Source organism: Rhinoraja longicauda, chromosome 12 (assembly GCF_053455715.1).
Source record: "Rhinoraja longicauda isolate Sanriku21f chromosome 12, sRhiLon1.1, whole genome shotgun sequence".
In the NCBI taxonomy this organism is placed as follows: Eukaryota; Metazoa; Chordata; class Chondrichthyes; order Rajiformes; family Arhynchobatidae; genus Rhinoraja; species Rhinoraja longicauda.
In genome coordinates, this window is record NC_135964.1 from 44,101,575 (window position 1) to 44,121,976 (window position 20,402).

General features: G+C 47.2%; 1 protein-coding gene across 1 annotated transcript in view; it reads right to left on the reverse strand.

Moving 5' to 3' along the window:
• Positions 1-20,402, reverse strand: part of bace2 (beta-secretase 2) — a 70,910-nt gene that overhangs the window by 11,233 nt on the left and 39,275 nt on the right. The window contains exons 6-8 of the mRNA XM_078408777.1: positions 14,432-14,533; positions 9,306-9,455; positions 2,862-3,030 (exon numbers count right to left, since the gene is read on the reverse strand). Of these exons, the coding sequence (XP_078264903.1) occupies positions 2,862-3,030; positions 9,306-9,455; positions 14,432-14,533 (421 nt within the window). The remainder of the gene's footprint in view (positions 1-2,861; positions 3,031-9,305; positions 9,456-14,431; positions 14,534-20,402) is intronic.

Sequence of the window (20,402 nt, forward strand, 5' to 3'; positions counted from 1 at the left end):
GGCTCGGCCGCGGGACGTTTCAGTGCCCGGTGCGGCTCGGCCGCTGGACTTAACATCGCCCGGTGCGGCCGCGGGACGTTTCAGTGCCTGGTGCGGCTCGGCCGCGGGACGTTTCAGTGCCCGGTGCGGCTCGGCCGCTGGACTTAACATCGCCCGGTGCGGCCGCGGGACGTTTCGGTGCCCGGGGCGGCTCGGCCGCGGGGCCTTCCATCCCCTTGCGGGGGCTGTGCGTGTCGTTTGCCTCGGTAGGGGTCGAGCTGCCTGTCCGTGGGTGCGGGGGGAAGAGAGGGGAAGTTTTGTTGCCTCCATCACAGTGAGGGGGTGTTTGGAGTCACTGTGATGGATGTTTGTGTTGGGGTCGGGTGTCCTGTGTTCTTTTCTTTTTTGCTGTGTTTTGTGAGACTGCTGAAATTTCGTTCGGTGTTTGTGCCGAGTGACAATAAAGTGTTGTTATGTTATGTTATAAGGCTCCATGTTCAGGGCAAGGGCAAGAACAATGACACAGCTGGCGGGGACTGCTGCCTCACAGCGGCAGAGACCCGGGTTCGACTCCGACCTCGGGTGCTGTCTGTGTGGAGTTTACACGTCCTCCCTGTGACCGCATGGATTTCCTCACTTCCTCACTGGTCTGAATCATGCACGCCATCAACTCTTCCTTGCTAACACACTCCCTTTGGAAGGGCAAAGTTGAACACTTGGTATTAACACTTGGTATGAACACTGGGAATGTTTCTTTGCAGCTTTCTCCGTCAGCTGCCATGATCCAGAAACAAAAGGACGTCCCGTTTTCTCTCCCATCCCAAATCCGGGTGGGTTTGCAGGTTAATTGGCCTCAGTAAATGGCCCCTGATGTGAAGGAAGTGGATGTAAACGTAAGCCAACAGAACTATTGCAGATGGGTCAATGTTCAGCATGGACTCAGTGAGCCATGGGGCCTGTTTCCATGCTGTATCCCTAAACTAAAACTAAATGGTCCTGGTGCACACCAGGCTGGATTAATCAATCCGTTGGTGGCGGTTTCTTCCTCTGCCAAGGGCCCAAAGTCTGGTATTCCCTCCTCCCTTATTTGAAGAAGGGCCTCGACCCAAAACGTCACCTGGTCCTTCTCTCCAGAGATGCTTCCTGAACCACTGAGTTACTCCGGCATTTTGTGTCTATCTTCGGTGTAAACCAGCATCTGCAGTTCCTTCCTACATCATTCCGCAGGGGCAGCCACGGTGGCGCAGCGGTAGAGTTGTTGCCTTGCAGCGCCAGAGACCCGGGTTCGATCCCGACTACGGGTGCTGTCTGTACGGAGTTTGTACGTTCTCCCCGTGACAGCGCGGGTTTTGTCTGAGATCATCGGTTTCCTCCCATACTCCAAAGACGTACAGGTATGTAGGTAAATTGACTTGGTACAAGTGTAAATTATCCCTATTGCGTGTAGGGTAATGTTAACATGCAGGGATCGCTGGTCGGTGCGGACTAGGGGGGCAAAAGGCCTGTTTCCGCGCGGTATCTCTAAAATCTTCTACACACTCCCCAAAGTGTCCATATCCTTCCTGTACCAGGGCGACCAGAACTGCAAACAACACTCCAAATGCAGCCTAACCAAAGTCCTTTAAAACTGCATCGTGGCTTCCTGACTCTTGTATTCAATGCCCTGACCAAAGAAGGCAAGCAGACCATATGCCCATCTTTACCACTCTATTTGCTTGTGTTTCTCAGCATAAACCTTGGGAAGATGATAACAACACCGAGCATGATCAGTGTAGGTAAATTGGGTAATCTTTTATAATTTGTAATCCACTTTGCAAAAAAAATTGCCAACACATTTCACAATTATATTTTGTCCCTAAAAACAGTGTAAAAATAGTGTGATTTTGCCAACCTCAGTCTTTCGAGAACTGGGTTCAGATACGCCATACAATATTAATTGCTCCTTTGTTCCAACATCCTTTATGCATTGCTTAGAGCCACAAGTTCACAGAGAGGGCCCATTTATGTGGTGAAACAGAAGGAGTTTGTCATAATGGAGCAGGATTGGAAATGTTAAGCCAATTCCTCAAGGAAAGGCTTGCTTTGCAAAAACAAAAACAAGCCTCGTATTCTTTTCGCAACCACTGGGGTCGAGGCCTATTCAGCCTCTGCTTTTGAGGATTACAAGCCGCTGTTGTTTAAACTCCACTGTGACACCTTGCAACAGTGCAAAGTGTTCGGCGAACCCAAGTGTAGAAGCCTGACCAAGGGCAAGGGCCTACACAAACAGGGATGTAATGCTGAGGCTCCATAAGGTGTTGTTAAGGCCGCCTTTGGAATATTGTGAGCAATTTTGGGCACCGTATCTGAGGAAGAATACGCTGGCTCTGGAGAGGGTCCAGAGGAGGTTTACAAGAATGATCCCAGGAATGAGTAGGTTAACCTATGATGAGCGTTTGTCGGCACTGGGCCTGTACTCGTTGGAGTTTAGAAGAATGACAGGGAGGGGGGGAACCTCACTGAAACATACAGAATGGTGAAAGGCTTGGATAGAGTGGATGTGGAGAGGCTGTTTCCACTAGTGGGAGAATCTAGGACTAGAGGTCATAGCCTCAGAATGAAAGGACTTTTTTTTTCGGAAGGAGATGAGGAGAAATTTCTTTAGTCAGAGGGTGGTGAATCTGTGGAATTCTAGGCCACAGAAGGCTACGGATGACAAGTCAGTGGATATATATATTTAAGGCAGAGATAGATAGATTCTTGATTAGTACGGGTGTCAGAGGTTATGGGGAGAAGGTAGGAGAATGGGGTTAGGAGGGAGAGATAGATCAGCCATGTTTAAATGGCAGAGTAGACTTGATGGGCCAAATGGCCTAATTCTACTCCTATTCCTTACGACCTACCTGCACATGAGCTGGCTGCAAACCCAACGCGTTTCTGGGCCCGGTCAAAGGTGACGTAGAAACCTTCCATCACGGTGGCCCCCAAAACCAAGCCGTTGGACGACGGGGAGATTCCAAACCGGTAGCACTCCATCGCGGTTCCAATATCTGCCATCGGCTGGATGTACAACTGCGGGATAACAAACGCAGAACAGAGATATAGGCAGGCTCAGCGGGTTTAGCTTCAGGTCTCACCATGTTATTGGAAAGATGTTGTCAAAGCTGGAAAGGGCCCAGAGAAAATTTACGGTACGATTCGATACAACTTTATTTAGCCCAGGAGGGAAATTGATCGGCCAACAGTCATAAAAACACAAAATACATGAAACATGAAATTGAAGTGACGAATGGAAAGGATTTGCAAAGATGTTGCCAGGATTAGAGGGTCTGAGGTATAGGGAGAGGTTGAGTAGGCTGGGACTTGATCCCCTGGAGTGCAGGAGGATGAGGGGTGATCTTTGAGAGGTGTATAAAATCATGAGAGGAATAGGTTGTGCAGATGCACAGAGTCTCTTGCCCGTAGTAGAAGGTGCAGTAGCAGCAGCAATCAGCAGCAGCAATCAGCAGCAGCAATCAGCAGCAATCAGCAGCAGCAGCAGCAGCAATCAGCAGCAGCAGCAGCAATCAGCAGCAGCAATCAGCAGCAGCAGCCAGCAGCAGCAGCAGCAATCAGCAGCAGCAGCAGCAATCAGCAGCAATCAGCAGCAGCAGCAATCAGCAGCAATCAGCAGCAGCAGCAGCAGCATTCAGCAGTAGCAGCAATCAGCAGTAGCAGCAATCAGCAGCAGCAGCAGCAGCAGCAATCAGCAGCAGCAGCAGCAGCAATCAGCAGCAGCAGCAGCAATCAGCAGCAGCAGCAGCCAGCAGCAATCAGCAGCAGCAGCAGCAGCAGCAATCCGCAGCAGCAGCAGCAATCCGCAGCAGCAGCAGCAATCAGCAGCAGCAGCAGCAGCAATCAGCAGCAGCAGCAGCAGCAATCAGCAGCAGCAGCAGCAATCAGCAGCAGTAGCAGCAGCAATCAGCAGCAGCACCAAGCTGTGTTGCTTGGGAAGTATTGTGTGGGGATAGTAAGGAGTAAGACCTGTGTGATCTCCCGGACAAGTTTCGATCGCCTAGCTTGGGGTCGGAGAGGAATTTCCCAAATTGGCCTGGGTTTTTTATCCGGTTTTTCGCCTCTCCCAGGAGATCACTCAGTTCTTTTGGGTGGGCGGTTGGAGCGGTTGGAGCAGCGGCCGGGCGGTAGGTTTAGTAACCGAGCACGGGGCTTTGTTTGGGGAGTATGAGTGCCAGGGCAGTTTATTGTTCTGGGTGGCGGATGTGGGGAATCTGGGAGTCTGATAGTCTTCCAGACATCCACATCTGCGCCAGGTGTGACGAGATGGGGCTCCTAAGGGACCGTATTAGGAACCTGGAGCGGCAGATTGATGACCTCCGTCTGGTCAGGGAGAGTGAGGAGGTTATAGATAGGAGTTACAGAGAGGTGGTCACTCCAAGACCACGGGAGGTAGACAAGTGGGTCACTGTTAGGGGGGGAAAGGAGCAGAGGCAGGGACTAGGGAGTACCCCAGTGGCTGTACCCCTTGGAAATAAGTACTCCTGTTTAAGTACTGTTGGGGGGAACAGCCTACCTGGGGGCAGCGACGGTGCCCGGGCCTCTGGCAAGGAGTCCGGCCCTGTTGCTCAGAAGGGTAGGGAAAGGAAGAAGAGAGCGATAGTAATAGGGGACTCTATAGTGAGGGGGTCAGATAGGCGATTCTGTGGACGCAGTCGGGAGACCCGGATGGTAGTTTGCCTCCCTGGTGCCGGTGTCCGGGATGTGTCTGAGCGTGTCCAGGATATCCTGAAAGGGGAGGGAGAGGAGCCAGAGGTCGTGGTACATATAGGTACCAACAATATAGGTAGGATAAGGGAAGAGGTCCTGAAAGGAGAATTTAGGGGGCTAGGAAGAGAGTTAAAAAAAGGACTTCCAAAGCAATAATCTCAGGCTTACTGCCTGTGCCACGCGATAGTGAGAATAGGAATGGAGTGAGGTGGAGGATAAATACGTGGCTGAGGAACTGGTGCAGGGAGCAGGGATTCAAGTTTCTGGATCATTGGGACCTCTTCTGGGGGAAGTATGACCTGTACAAAAAGGACGGGTTGCATCTGAACCTGAGGGGAACCAATATCCTGGCGGGGAGATTTGCTAAAATAACTGCGGAGACTTTAAACTAGTACGGTTGGGGGGAGGGACTCAAACACAGATAGCTAATAGGCAGTGTGTGAGGCAGGAGGCAGAAAAGGGAAACACTCAGACCCAATATGTAGGAGAGAAAGAAGGGAAAATAAATAAACTGAGAATAAGAAATGATGGGTCCCTTAAATTTGTATATTTTAATGCTAGGAGCATTGTAAGAAAGGTGGATGAGCTTAGAGCCTGGATTGACATCTGGAAGTATGATGTTGTGGCGATCAGTGAAACATGGTTGCAGGAGGGTTGCGATTGGCAATTAAATATTCCAGGATTTCATTGTTTCAGATGTGATAGAATCGGAGGGGCAAGAGGTGGGGGTGTTGCATTGCTTGTCAGGGAGGGTATCACAGCAGTGCTTTGGCAGGACAGACTAGAAGGCTCGATTAGGGAGGCTGTTTGGGTGGAACTCAGAAATGAGAAAGGTTTAGCAACACTTATAGGGGTGTATTATAGACCGCCAAATAGGGAACGAGAATTGGAAGAGCAAATATGTAAGGAGATAGCAGATATTAGTAGTAAGCACAGAGTAGTGATTGTGGGTGATTTCAATTTTCCGTATATAGACTGGGAATCACATTCTGTTAAAGGGCTGGATGGTTTGGAGTTTGTAAAATGTGTGCAGGATAGTTTTTTGCAGCCATACGTAGAGGTACCTACCAGAGAAGGGGCAGTGTTCGACCTCCTGTTAGGAAATGAGACGGGTCAGGTGACGGAGGTATGTGTTGAGGAGCACTTTGGGTCTAGTGATCACAATGCCATTAGTTTCAATATAATTATGGAGAAGGTCAAATCTGGACCAAGGGTTGAGATTTTGGATTGGAGAAAGGCTAATTTTGAGGAGATGAGAAAGGATTTAAAAGGAGTGAAATGGAACTTTTTGTTTTATGAAAAGGATATAATAGAGAAATGGAGGATATTTAAAGATGAAATTTTGAGAGTACAGAGTCTTTATGTCCCTGTTCGGTGGAAAGGAAAGAATAATAATTTGAAAGAGCCGTGGTTTTCCAGGGAAATTGGACACTTGGTTCGGAAAAAGAGGGAGATATACAATAAATATAAGCGGCAGGGAATAAATGAGGTTCTTGAGGAATATAAAGAATGTAAAAGGAATCTTAAGAAGGAAATTAGAAAAGCGAAAAAAAGATATGAGGCTGCTTTGGCAAGTAATATAAAAGTAAACCCCAAGGGGTTCTACAGATATGTCAATAGCAAAAGGATAGTGAGGGATAAAATTGGTCCATTAGAGAGTCAGAGTGGACAGCTATTGTCTATTGTCTATCTATTGTCTATTGAGCCGGAAGAAATGGGGGAGATATTAAACAATTTCTTTTCTTCGGTATTCACCGAGGAGAAGGATATTGAATTATGTGAGGTAAGCGAAATAAGTAGAGTAGTGATGGAAATTATGAGGATTAAAGAAGAGGAGGTACGGACACTTTTGAAAAATATAAAAGTGGATAAGTCTACAGGTCCTGATAGGATATTCCCTAGGACATTGAGGGAAGTTAGTGCAGAAATAGCAGGGGCTATGACGGAAATATTTCAAACGTCATTAGAAACGGGGATGGTGCCGGAAGATTGGCGCATTGCGCATGTTGTGCCTTTGTTTAAAAAAGGTTCTAAAAGTAAACCTAGCAATTATAGACCTGTTAGTTTGACGTCTGTGGTGGGAAAATTAATGGAAAAGATACTTAGGGACAATATATATAATTATTTGGATAAACAAGGCCTGATTAGAAACAGTCAACATGGATTTGTGCCTGGAAGGTCATGTTTGACTAATCTTCTTGAATTTTTTGAAGAGGTTACCAGGGAAATTGATAAGGGCAAGGCTGTGGATGTTGTCTATATGGACTTCAGTAAGGCATTTGACAAGGTTCCACATGGAAGGTTGATTAAGAAGGTTAAATCGTTGGGTATTAATAGTGAGGTTGCAAGATGGATTCAACAATGGCTGAATGGGAGATACCAGAGGGTAATGGTTGACAATTGTATGTCAGGTTGGAGGCCAGTGTCTAGTGGAGTACCCCAAGGATCTGTGTTGGGTCCACTGTTGTTTGTCATTTACATTAATGATCTGGATGATGGTGTGGCAAATTGGATTAGTAAATATGCAGATGATACTAAGATAGGTGGTGTAGTTAATAATGAAGTAGAGTTTCAAAGTCTACAGAGAGACTTGGGCCTTTTGGAAGGGTGGGCTGAAAGATGGCAGATGGAGTTTAATGCTGATAAGTGTGAGGTGCTGCATTTTGGTAGGACAAATCAAAATAGGACGTACAGGGTAAATGGTAGGGAATTGAGGAATGCAGTGGAACAGAGGGATCTGGGAATAACTGTGCATTGTTCCCTGAAGGTGGAATCTCATGTGGATAGGGTGGTGAAGAAGGCGTTTGGTATGCTTGCCTTTATAAATCAGAGCATCGAGTATAGAAGTTGGGATGTAATGTTAAAATTGTACAGGGCATTGGTGAGGCCGAATCTGGAGTATGGTGTGCAGTTCTGGTCGCCAAATTATAGGAAGGATGTCGACAAAATGGAGAGGGTACAGAGGAGATTTACTAGAATGTTGCCTGGGTTTCAGCACTTAAGCTACAGAGAGAGGTTGAACAGGTTGGGTCTTTATTCTTTGGAGCGTAGAAGGTTGAGGGGGGACTTGATAGAGGTTTTAAAAAATTTGAGAGGGACGGACAGAGTTGACGTGGGTAGGCTTTTCCCTTTGAGAGTGGGGAAGATTCCAACAAGGGGACATAGCTTCAGAATTGAGGGATAAAAGTTTAGGGGTAACATGAGGGGTAACTTCTTTACTCAGAGGGTGGTGGCTGTATGGAATGGGCTTCTGGTGGAAGTGGTGGAGGCTGGCTCAATTTTATTATTTAAGAGTAAATTGGATAGGTATATGGATAAGAGGGGATTAGAGGGTTATGGTCTGAGTGCAGGTAGATGAGACTAGGTCAGGGAGAGTGGTCGGCTTGGACTGGTAGGGCCGAACGGGCCTGTTTCCGTGCTGTAGTTGTTATATGGTTATATGGTTATAGAGTAGGGGGAATCGAGGACCAGGGGACATAGGTTTAAGGTGAAGGGGAAATGATTTAGTAGGAATCTGAGGTGTAACTTTTTCACTCAAAGGGTGGCTGGTGTATGGAACAAGCTGCCAGAGAAGGTAGTTGAGGCAGGGACTATCAAAACATTTAAGAAGCAGTTAAGACAGGTCCATGGATCGGACAGGTTTGGAGGGATATGGACCAAACACAGGCAGGTGGGACTAGTGTAGCTGGGACATGTTGGCCGTTGTGGGCAAGTTGAGCCAAAGGGCCCGTTTCCATGCTGTATCACTCTATGAATCTATGTTTATTGTTGTCACGTGTACCGAGGTACTATGAAAAGCTTCATTTTGCATGCTATCCAAACAGATCAGATAATACAATAGATGAATGCATGAAAGCAAACTCAAGTACAATAGGTCATAAGTGATAGGAGCAGAATTAAGCCTTTTGGCCCATACGGTCTACTCTGCCATTCAATCATGGCTAATTATCTCTCCTTCCTAACCCCATTTTCCTGCCTTCTCCCCGTAATCCCTGACACTCGAACTAACCAAACAGAGAGCAGAATGTAATTCTCAGAACTGCAGCACATCAGTTCCATAGACAATGTATTTTAAGTTTATGTTTTAAGAGATGCAGAGCAAAAACAGGCCCTTCAGCCCACCGAGTCCACGCCAACCAGCGATCCCCGCACACTAACGCTACTGTACACACACACACACACACACACACACACACACACACACACACACACTTGGAACATTTTTTACATTTATACCAAGCCAATTAACAGCAAACCTATGTGGTTTTGGAGTGTGTGAGGAAACCGAAGATCTCGGAGAAAACCCACGCAGGTCACGGGGCGAATGTACGTACAGACAGCACCCACGGTCAGGATTGAACCCGTGTCTGTGGCACGGTAAGGCTGCAACTCTAACGCTGCGCCACCGTGCTGCCCGGAGTGGATGAAAGAGGTTTAGGGGGATTTGGGCCAATCGTGGGCAGGTGGGATGAGTGTAGATGGGGCATGTTGGTCGGCATGGGCAAGTTGGGCCAAAGGGGCCTGTTTCCGTGCTGTATGACTCTACGACTCTGTGAATGCCTTTAATTCAGGCCCGGTCTTACCTGTGGCAAGATGGTGATGCGGAAAGACTGGGTGGAATTCTCTCCTCGAAGGTAGACGGAGATTTTGGGGAAGGAAGACCAAGGTTTTGATCCTTGTGGCCAGCAGGCCAGCTGACTTCCTAACCAAAACCCATCGGCAAATGAGTTAACCTGTCAAACGGAACAAGTTGTATGAATTAGTTATGAGAGCAAATAAAGAGCTCAAGTTTAATCTATGTCCGTGATGATCAAACAAGCTGCGAAAGGCTTCTGCCCCAGGCCCCAAGTGTTAGGTCCTCACTCGATATCACTAGTTATAGTAGTCGAAGTGGGCCATTCGGCCCATCGAGTCTATTCCACTATTCAATCATGGCTGATCTCTGTCCCCGAATCCTATTTTCCTGCCTTCTCCCCATAACCCTTGACACCTGTTCTAATCAAGAATTTGTCTATCTCTGCCTTAAAACTATCCACTGACTTGGCCTCCACAGCCCTATGTGACAATGAGTTCCACAGATTAACTACCCTCTGACTCAAGAAGTTCCTCCTCACCTCCTTTCTAAAAGAGCGCCCTTTAATACTGAGGCTGTGACCTCTGGTCCCAGACTCTCCCTCCAGTGGAAACATCCTTTCTACACCCACTCTATCTATGCCTTTCATTATTCTGTAAGTTACAATGAGGTTCCCCCCCCTCAACCTTCCAAACTCCAGCGAGTAGCTGGATCACGCCAGCTTCCCTCCTCTCATGACAGTGAATGTAATTTAAGTAAAAGCCGTGAGAACGCATGGGGAATGTCAATTGAACGGAGTCATTACTCCAAACCTTTCTCACTTCAGTCACATCTTATAATGCAATTCGCCATTCTGAAGATCAATATTTGGATAGGTTAGCGAGTATTCTACAACACAACATGGATAAATGTACGAAGGGAACGCTTTCGTCAACTGCAGCCCCACGGATTTGCAGAACCTTTCATTACTACTCAACAACCTGTCCTTCGACAACCTCACACTTCCTCCAAATCAAAGGCGTAGCCATGGGCGCTCGCATGGGCCCCAGCTATGCCTGCCTCTTTTGTGTGTTACGTTGAATAGTCCCTGTTCCAGGCGTACACCGGCCCTATCCCCGAACTTTATCTCCGCTACACTGATGACTGCATCAGGGCTACCTCCTGCACAAATTTGTTCTGTACCTTTTCATACCTCTAGTATCCCTCTCCCCTGACTCTCGGTATGAAGGAGGGTCTCGACCCGAAACGCAACCTAGTCCTTCTCTCCAGAGATGCTGCCTGAGCTGCTGAGTTACTCCAGCATTTTGTGTCGATCGTTACAACCTATAATCTGGAGTCACCACTGACTTCCTAAAATTATAATATCCATATCATTGCAGCTTCAGAGATGAAGTAGGCAAACAAAATGGAGGCTAAAGGTAACTGCGAGGCAGGGGGCCTTCAAGGGTGGAGTGGTGGATGAGTGGAGGGGTTGCAGAGGAAATTGGAGCAGATGCGGCCTCAGTGACCGGACTTACTGTGGTGAGAGGGAAGAGAGATACAAGGGATGTGTGGGAAAGAACTGCAGGTGCTGGTTTAAGTCGAAGGTAGACACAAAATGCCAGAGTAACTCAACGGGACAGGCAGCATCTCTGGAGAGAAGGAATGGGTGAGGTTTTGGGTCGAGACCCTTCTTCGTACTCTCATTCCTTCTCTCCAGTGATGCTGCCGGTCCCACTGAGTTACTCCGGCATTTTGTGTCTATCTTCGGTTGAAACCAGCATCTGTAGTTCCTTCCCACACAGTCCTCTCACACTGCTTTCTTTAACATGCCTTTATTAAACCAAGGTGCAAAATCGTTCCCTGACTGCCAAGTACAGCTCTAGGAAACATTTAACAACATGTTTCAGCTCATTATGCTGATAGAAAAACTACTCCTGGAAGGGTGAAAGGTCACATTTGCATAAGATGCTAATTATATACATTACACTTGACCCAACAACTCAGCCAAAGGAGCCATTATGTTAATCGGGCAAACATTATGTATGCAGGTGGCTTTCAGAAATGTAGTGCTTTAGGAACAGTTGTTTGCAAAAAGCACTCGATTCACAATGTTATTGAAAGGATTAAAATGAAATCTATGGAGACACAAAATGCTGGAGTAACTCCAGCGGGTCGGGCAGCATCTCTGGGGAGAAGGAGTGGGTGACGTTTCGGGTCGAAACCCTTCCTCAGACTGAGAGTCAGGGGAGAGCAGGTGGAATCACAGAGGGGGAATAGCGAGAGAGGGTTTTGCAGAACTCCCAGAGACAGGAGGAGAACTTCTTCAAAGTCAGCCGACTTTGAGGAGATTTTGCAATGGAACAATGTAGAGTAAACTTCCCCCTTCAAAATGCAGGCTCATTCAACTGGCTGTAGGAAAGAACTGCAGATGCTGGTTTAAACTGATGATAGACACAAAATGCTGGAGTAACTCAGCGGGACAGGCAGCATCACTGGATGGAAGGAATGGTGACGTTTTGGGTCGAGACACTTCTTCAGACTGAGAGTCAGGGCGGAGGGAAAGTAGAGCTATGAAAAGGCACGCAACAAATTTGTACAGGAGGTGGCCCTGATGCAGTCGTTAACATAGCGAAGTTCGGGGATGGGGCCGGTGTACGCCTGGTACAGGGATTGTTGTCCAGAAAGGTCTCGACCCGAAACGTCACCCATTTCTTCTTTCCAGAGATGCTGCCTGTCCCCGCTGAGTTACTCCAGCATTTTGTGTCTGTCTTCACATTCAACCAGTGTCTGTTTCGATGAAGACATGCATTCTTTGATTTAAGCAGAATAGCACAAATTCTTTAGTCCCAAGGTTAGGGTTGGGGCAATGATAAGATTGTCAGCTGTCAACCCAGAGAGCCGACGAACTCTACACATCGCAGGCGGGTGATAGGACACCAGGAGTGCTTCAAGAAACAGTACAGCAATCCCGTGCAGACACAGGCGTTTAACAGGGCGTCATGTTCGGCTTGGACATTGTGGGCTAGAGGGCTTGTTCCTGTGCTGTGCTGTACATTCTTGTGGCCTAATAACTAGGGGTACGGGGCAGGAGGTTAAGTTGGGGCACGTTGAACCTGCAAACGTGCGAGACTTCAACAAACGGGACGGCACGGTTACGCAGCGGTAGAGTTGCTGCCTCGTGGCGCCAGAGACACGGATTCGATCCTGACCACGGGTGCTGTCTGCACGGAGTTTGTACGTTCATCCCTGTGACCACGTGGGTTTGGAGACCTTTTATCAGACTTCACCTTGCACTAAAGGTTATTCTCTTTATCCTGCGTCTGTGCACTGTGGGCAGCTTGATTGTAATCGTGCCCCGTCGTTTTGCCGAACTGGATAGCACGCAACAAAAAAGCTTTTTACTGTACCTCGGTACATGTGACAATAATAAACTAAACAGCGAGAACGGGCAAGAGGTGGGCAAAGGATTTTCTTCAGACAAAAGAAAATGCTTTGGCAAAAGCTAGCTACCCGAAGCTACCTCCTTCAATTAGTAACAGTGGGAACAAATGTCAGCACTTGACAGCTCGGCTCACGAGTACAATTACTGCACCGCGCGCAAACAATGGCCAATTAACGGAATGACTGCACGTGTCTGCGTCTGCGACTGGCTTCTCTTGCGTGAGAAGAAAGTGCAGATGCTGGTCTACACCAAGGATAGACACAAAGTGCTGGGGTAACTCAGTGGGACAGGCAGCATCTCTGGAAAGAAGGAATGGGTGGCGTTTCGGGGTGAGACCCTTCTTCAGACGGAGAGTCAGGGGAGGAGGGAGTCGAGAGAGATATAGAAGGGCAAGGTGTGAACACGACAGATCAAAGCAGATGGTGATAAGGAAATGTAGAATGGTTCATTGAAGATGACACCGCAGCACACAATCAGTAATATCCAATCAGGGGGACGAGAACTGGCTTCTCTTTGAGAACTGGCTGTGCAAAAGAATATACGTGAGTGTGTAATCAGTTCTCTCCCCCCCCCCCCCCCCCCCCCCCCACCCATCCTCCCCTCAATGCTTCTCCCTGATGTAGAGTAATATTCATACTTCAAGGCTAAGCCTTTTCCTACTGAAAGTGAATTGAGCTAATCCTCAAATACCTACTAACTGGGGTAGGTTACCGACACAGGTGACACAGCAGTAGAGTTGCTGCCTTACAGTGCCAAAGACCCGTATTCCATCCTGACTTGGGGTGCTGTCTGTACATTCTCCCCGTGACCGCGTGAGGTTTCCCCGAGTGCTCCAGTTCCCTCCCACACACCAAAGATGTACAGGTTTGTAGGCTACGTGGCTTGGGACAATTGAAAATTGTCCCTACAGTGTGTAGGATAGTGTCAGTGTGTGGGGATCACTGGTCGGCATAGACTCTGTGGGCCGAAGGGCCTGTTTCCACACTGTTTCAAACTAAAAATCTAAAGTCATGTTGCAGCTTCATAGCACGATGGTTATGCTAGATATGGAGTATTGTGTGCCATAGACGGCTGTGGAGGCCAAGACATTGGGTAGTTTTAAAGCGGAGATTGATAGTTTCTTGATAGTGCAAGAAAATAACGGCAGACGCTGGTACAAATCAAAGGTATTTATTCACAAAATGTTGGAGTAACTCAGCAGGTCAGGCAGCATCTCAGGGGAGAAGGAATGGGTGATGTCACCCATTCCTTCTCTCCTGAGATGCTGCCTGACCTGCTGAGTTACTCCAGCATTTTGTGAATAAATACCTTCGATAGTTTCTTGATGATTAGTAAGGGCGTCAAAGGTTACAGGGAGCAGACCCGAGAATGGAGTCAAGAGTACTAATCAATCTCCACCGTAAAAAATATCTATTGACATGGCCTCCGCAGCCTTCTGTGGCAATGAATTCCACAGATTCAACACCCTAAGACTAAAGAAATTCCTCCTCATCTCCTTTCTAAAGGTATTATTCCTTTAATTCTGAGGCTATGACCTCTGGTCCTAGACTCTCCCACGAGTGGAAACACTATCTCCACATGCACTCTATCCAGGCCTTTCACTATTCGCTAAGTTTCAATGAGGCCCCCCCCCCTCCCCTCATCCTTCTAAACTCCAGCGAGTGCAGGCCCAGTGCCTGTCCGGGGGACTAGAACATGACCGAGTCTCTTACCTGTGAGCTTTCTTTAATGGCCATCACAACTGCAAGAAAGACGTTCTCTGGGAGGCGCAGGAGGGTGGTGCCACTGTCTACAATGGCCTTGTCTGCGTTGTACTGAGGAGAGAAAGAAAGCAACCCAATGTTAATTCACATTCTGTCCCTCAGAAGGCAGTGGGAGCCAATTCTCTGAATGCATTCAAGAGAGAGCTAGATAGAGCTCTTAAGGATGGCGGAGTCAGGGGGTATGGGGAGAAGGCAGGAACGGGGTACTGATTGTGGATGATCAGCCATGATCACATTGAATGGTGGTGCTGGCTCGAAGGGCCGAATGGCCTACTCTTGCACCTATTGTCTATTGTCTATTGCCTAAAGAGATGGCAGGTTCTACTGAATGCAATACTGGACTATAAACTGGACTAAACACGAGAGGTAAAGAGATCCAAAGATGTGCGGGTCTCTCGGTTATTTGGTTTCTGATGTGTGGGGAGTGGGTGAGAAAGTGGGATGACATAGAACTAGTGTGAACTGGCGATCGATGGTTGCACTCAGTGGGCTGCAGGCCCCGGTCCCATGCTGCAACTCAAAACCAAACTAGATTGTCTCACTCCAAGAGAGTCATAAGAAGAGTGTGTAACTAGGAACTGCAGGTGCTGGCTTAAACCGAAGATAGACAGAGAAAGTTGGAGTAACTCCGCGGGACAGGCAGCATCTCTGGGAAGTAGTAATGGGTGATGTTTCGGGTCTCGAACCGAGACGTCACCCATTCCTTCTCTCCAGAGATGCTGCCTGTCCCGCTGAGTTACTCCCGCTTTTTGTGTCGATCGAAAGACAAGAGTGTTTAACTGGTGAATGCACCAAAATGGAACAATGACAATTCCTACTTGCAGCAGCACCGTACTCAATAGGTTACATAATAAAGAAGCAAAAGTAGTTCAATAAAAAACCTCAATATAGTGTAAGACTAAACAAAAGCCCAAAGTCCCTCATGCAACCAAGATAGTTTTGTAGTTTAGTTAAGAGTTTGTAGTGTTCAATCGCCTGATGGTTGTATTTGCAACAAGCAAATGCAAATCCAAGTCTGCCTATACACATATCCTTTCAATGATAATTGGCAAGGATTGCCAACACATATCTAAATCCAAGTGAAAGGACTGGACTGATCTGACAACGTAAATACTTACAATGTTCTGCCCACCGAATATACCTACCTACTGACGGACCACTTTGGAAATTGTACACAAATAGGAACTGAACTGCAAGGTATGTATCAGTGCTCAGCCTGGACTCCATGGTAACACACACAGTTTATTTTGCATCAGTACATTATGGATTGATATTTCCATGTTGGAAGTTCATTTTGGCCTGATAGTCTCTTCAGGTCAGAAGGCATTTTGCAGTCAACCAAATTAATGGAGTTAATCCAAGTGGGTGGTGGTGGTGGTGCATCGGTAGAGGTACTGCCTGACAGCGACAGAGACCTGGTTTCGATCCTGACTACGGGTGCTGTCTGTACGGAGTTTGTACGTTCTCCCCGTGACCTGTGTGGGTTTTCTCCGAGATCTTCGGTTTCCTCCATAGCCGTTGTAGGTTAATTGGCTAGGCATAAATGTAAAATTGTCCCTAGTACGTGTTGACCCTAGTAGGGTATTGTTAATGTGCGGGGATCGCTTGTCGGTGCAGACTCGGTGGGCCGAAGGGCCTGTTTCTGTGCTGTATCTCCAAACTAAACTAAAGTGAATGTGGACCACTTTGTGGAAGTGTCATCTTAGAGATACTGCTCCACCAAACATTGAGGCACCTGGAGGAAACCTTCATGGCCATCGGGAGAGTGTATGCCGAAGGTCAGGATTGTACCTGGGTCACCGGAACTCTCAGGCAATAACTCTATCAATTTCGCTACAGTGCCGATCCAACTTAATGAGCTCTGACAGAGTTTCTTAAATCAGAAACATTAACTCTATTTCTCCTACCCCAAATGCTGCCAAAGTGACTGAGAGTTTCCCTACATTTTCCTTTTATTTCAGGCTTTTTTGGTTTTCAGTGAACAATTGAACAGGTTTTACATGACAATTCACTATTTTCATAGACATAATTTTTTCAAAAACCAAAAAAAACGAAAAATAGGCTCTTATCTGGGTCTTTGGACACAATCTGAAGCCTCCCGTTCCTGACACCACTTTCGTGTTCTTGTTCTATGCCTGTATGAAACTTTGCAAGTCTTCAAGGTACAACAGAAATCTTTATTACATTAACTCAATGCTGGCAGCAAGACAACTAAAATAGCTGCAACCCCACAATCTGACTGCACACTCCACACTGTGTACAGCCAAGATAACTATGTACAAAACATCTCCCTTTGTCCTGTGCAGCGCCACCTGCTGCACGGGAAGAGCAACGGGTCCTCCCACCCCACACATTCCATCAAACATCACAATAATGTTGCTAGCTTTTTAATTCCAAGTCTTATTTAGTGCCTTGAATTTCAATTTCCTCAATTGTCAGCAGGAGATTTAAAGTAACATCCCTAGATTAATAGTCCAGATCCTCAATTCAGACAATTTAACCGGCAAATACTACTGTGGGAGGGTGGTATGATTTGACTTGCCAACCTAGAATTTTGTCAGTGCAGACAAATCATGCTATCGTGCGATTTAGCAATTTTATTCACATTTGTGTTAAGAGTTATTGCCAATCATTAACATTGTAGGTAGACATAAAGTGTAGGGAGTAACTCAGCGGGTCAGGCAGCATCTCTGGAGAAAAGTTTAGGAAGGAACTGCAGATGCTGGTTCACACCGAAGATAGACACAAAATGCTGGAGTAACTCAGCAGGACAGGCAGCATCTCTGGAGGGAAGGAATGGGTGATGTTTCGGGTCGAGACCTTTCTTCAGACCTGACCTGAAATGTCACCCATTCCTTTTTGTGTGAGATGCTGCCTGACCCACTGAGTTGCACCAGGGTTTTGTCTCTATTTCTGGTTGAAATCAGCATCTGTAGTTCCTTCCTACACATTAACATTGCAGTCAGTTTTGAACGGGATTTCCTTGTGTTCTGATACCCTTATCATCCAAAGGTCATTAAGAATCACACACCATACACTGGGCACAACGGTAGAGTTGCTACCTTACAGAGCTTGCAGCGCCGGAGACCCGGGTTCGATCCTGACTACGGGCGCTGTCTGTACGGAGTTTGTACGTTCTCCCCGCGACCGCATGGGTTTTCTCCGAGATCGTCGGTTTCCTCCCACACTCCAAAGACGTACAGGTATGTAGGTAAATTGGCTTGGTAAATGTAAAAATTGTCCTTGGTGTGCGTAGGAAAGCGTCAATATGCGGGGATCGCTGGTCGGTGCGGACTCAGCGAGCCGCCCTTTATCTCTTAACTAAAAAAACCTAAACCTAACCACCCAAACCAAATTCACCTCCTGGCAGTTTTTCTAACTGCGTTGGTTTAAAAAAACAAACTATTGTTTATTCAAAGAAGAACCAAGTTGTAGAAAAACAAAAATACTTCAATGTGGGTGAGAAGCATTCTGACACATTCCGAGCCAAGCATTAAAAACAAGTTCAGCTATTGAAGGTAACCAAACAGTTAAAGCGTAGCCCAGAGTCAGCTCTAACAATGTTGACAAAGGATCTGTGCATGCAAATTCTTTCATTCCATCCCCAACAGAAGTGGGCGTGAAACCCGAATGAATCGATGCTAAACTCATCTGTCTAATCATTAATCTCCACCGCAGTGTACACTCCACGCCCCATTCCAGCACAACCCCACATGCATTCTCAGCCCCCAGTCAAAGGCTGCTTGCAGCGGGCAAAACTACTCCTGTTGAAAGCGACTGCCACCAATCTCACTTGCAGAGTTTCCTTTAAGGAAACCCCCATTGGGTTTCAGCAGGTGCCAGCGTTAAAAGTTTCCACAGATGGTACACCACCTTAAATCAACATTCCTGTGGCTTTACTGATCTCTCTTACACACGTCAGCTACCTGGAAGTTTATCATTTAAAATCAGATTGGCTGACTGGTTTGTTTGCCAAGTAACTCTCCGGTAAATGATTAGTCACCCTGCCCAGTGGTTGAAGAGGTAGTCAGAGTCATACAGCGTGGGAACGGGCCCTTCAGCCCAACATGCTCACGCCGGCCAACATGCCCCATCTGCACTAGTCCCACCTGCCCGCGCTTGGCCCAGATCTCACCAAACCTATCCTATCCTGCTCAAATGTCTCTTAAATATTATTTAATTTAATTGTCCCTCTCTTCCCCCCCCCTCCCCCTTCCTGTCTCCACCTATATCCTTCCTTTGTCCCGCCCCCCTAACATCAGTCTGAAGAAGGGTCTCGACCCGAAACGCCACCCATTCCTTCTCTCCTGAGATGCTGCCTGACCTGCTGAGTTACTCCAGCATTTTGTGATTAAATATTATTATGATCATACTTGCCTCAACTTCCTCCTCCAACAGCTCGTTCCAAATACCCACCAATCCTTTGTGTGAAAATGTTAACCCTCGGGTACCTATTAATATTTCCCCCTCTTTCACCTTAACCCTAGGTCTTCTGGCTCTCGATTCCCTGACTCCATTCGACCAAGACACTTTATCCTGTGCTTCTTATATTCTGGATCAGCCTACCATTGGGGAATTTAAATGGCTTACTAAAATCCAGGTAGACAATGTCCACCACTCTACCACGCAGCGGTAGAGTTGCTGCCTTACAGCTCTAGAGACCCAGGTTCAATCCTGACTACGGGTGCCATCAGTACGGCGGCACGGTAGCGCAACGGTAGAGTTGCTGCTTTACAGCGAATGCAGCGCCGGACACTCAGGTTCGATCCTGACTACGGGTGCTGCACTGTAAGGAGTTTGTACGTTCTCCCCGTGACCTGCGTGGGTTTTCTCCGAGATCTTCGGTTTCCTCCCACACTCTAAAGACGTACAGGTATGTAGGTTAATTGGCTGGGTAAATGTAAAAATTGTCCCTAGTGGGTGTAGGATAGTGTTAATGTACGGGGATCGCTGGGCGGCACGGACTTGGAGGGCCGAAAAGGCCTGTTTCCGGCTGTATATATATGATATGATATAATATGAGTACACAATTTGTAAGTTCTCCCCGTGACTGCGTGGGTTTTCCCCAGGTTCTCTGGTTTCCTACCACACTTCAAAGACGTACAGATTTGTAGGTTAATTGACCCGGGCAAAATTGTAAAATTGACCCTAGTGTGTAGGATAGTGCCACTGTACGGGGTGATCACCGGTCAGTGCGGATTCAGTGGGCCAAAGAACCAGTTTACGCGCAGTATCTCTAAAGTCTAAAGTCTACTCGGGGCAAAAGACTGTGCATTTATCAAAGAAGGTGCAGTTGTATAGGGCCCTAGTGAGACAGCACCTGGAGTACTGTGTGCAGTTTTGGTCTCCAAATTTGAGGAAGGATATTCTTGCTATTGAGGGCGTGCAGCGTAGGTTTACTAGGTTAATTCCCGGAATTGCGGGACTGTCGTTTGTTGAAAGACTGGAGCGGCTAGGCTTGTATACACTGGAATTTAGAAGGATGAGAGGGGATCTTATCGAAACATATAAGATTATTAAGGGGTTGGACACGTTAGGGGCAGGAAACATGTTCCCAATGTTGGGGGAGTCCAGAACCAGGGGCCACAGTTTAAGAATAAGGGGTAGGCCATTTAGAATGGAGATGAGGAAAAACTTTTTCAGTCAGAGAGTTGTAAATCTGTGGAATTCACTGCCTCAGAAGGCAGTGGAGGCCAAGTCTCTGAATGCATTCAAGAGAGAGCTAGAGAGAGCTCTTAAGGTTAGCGGAGTCAGGGGGCATGGGGAGAAGGCAGGAACGGGGTACTGATTGAGAATGATCAGCCATGATCACATTGAATGGTGGTGCTGGCTCAAAGGGCCGAATGGCCTACTCCTGCACCTATTGTCCTTTACCCTATCTTTTCCTCTTATAAATTTGTACACTGCTACAAGATGTGGA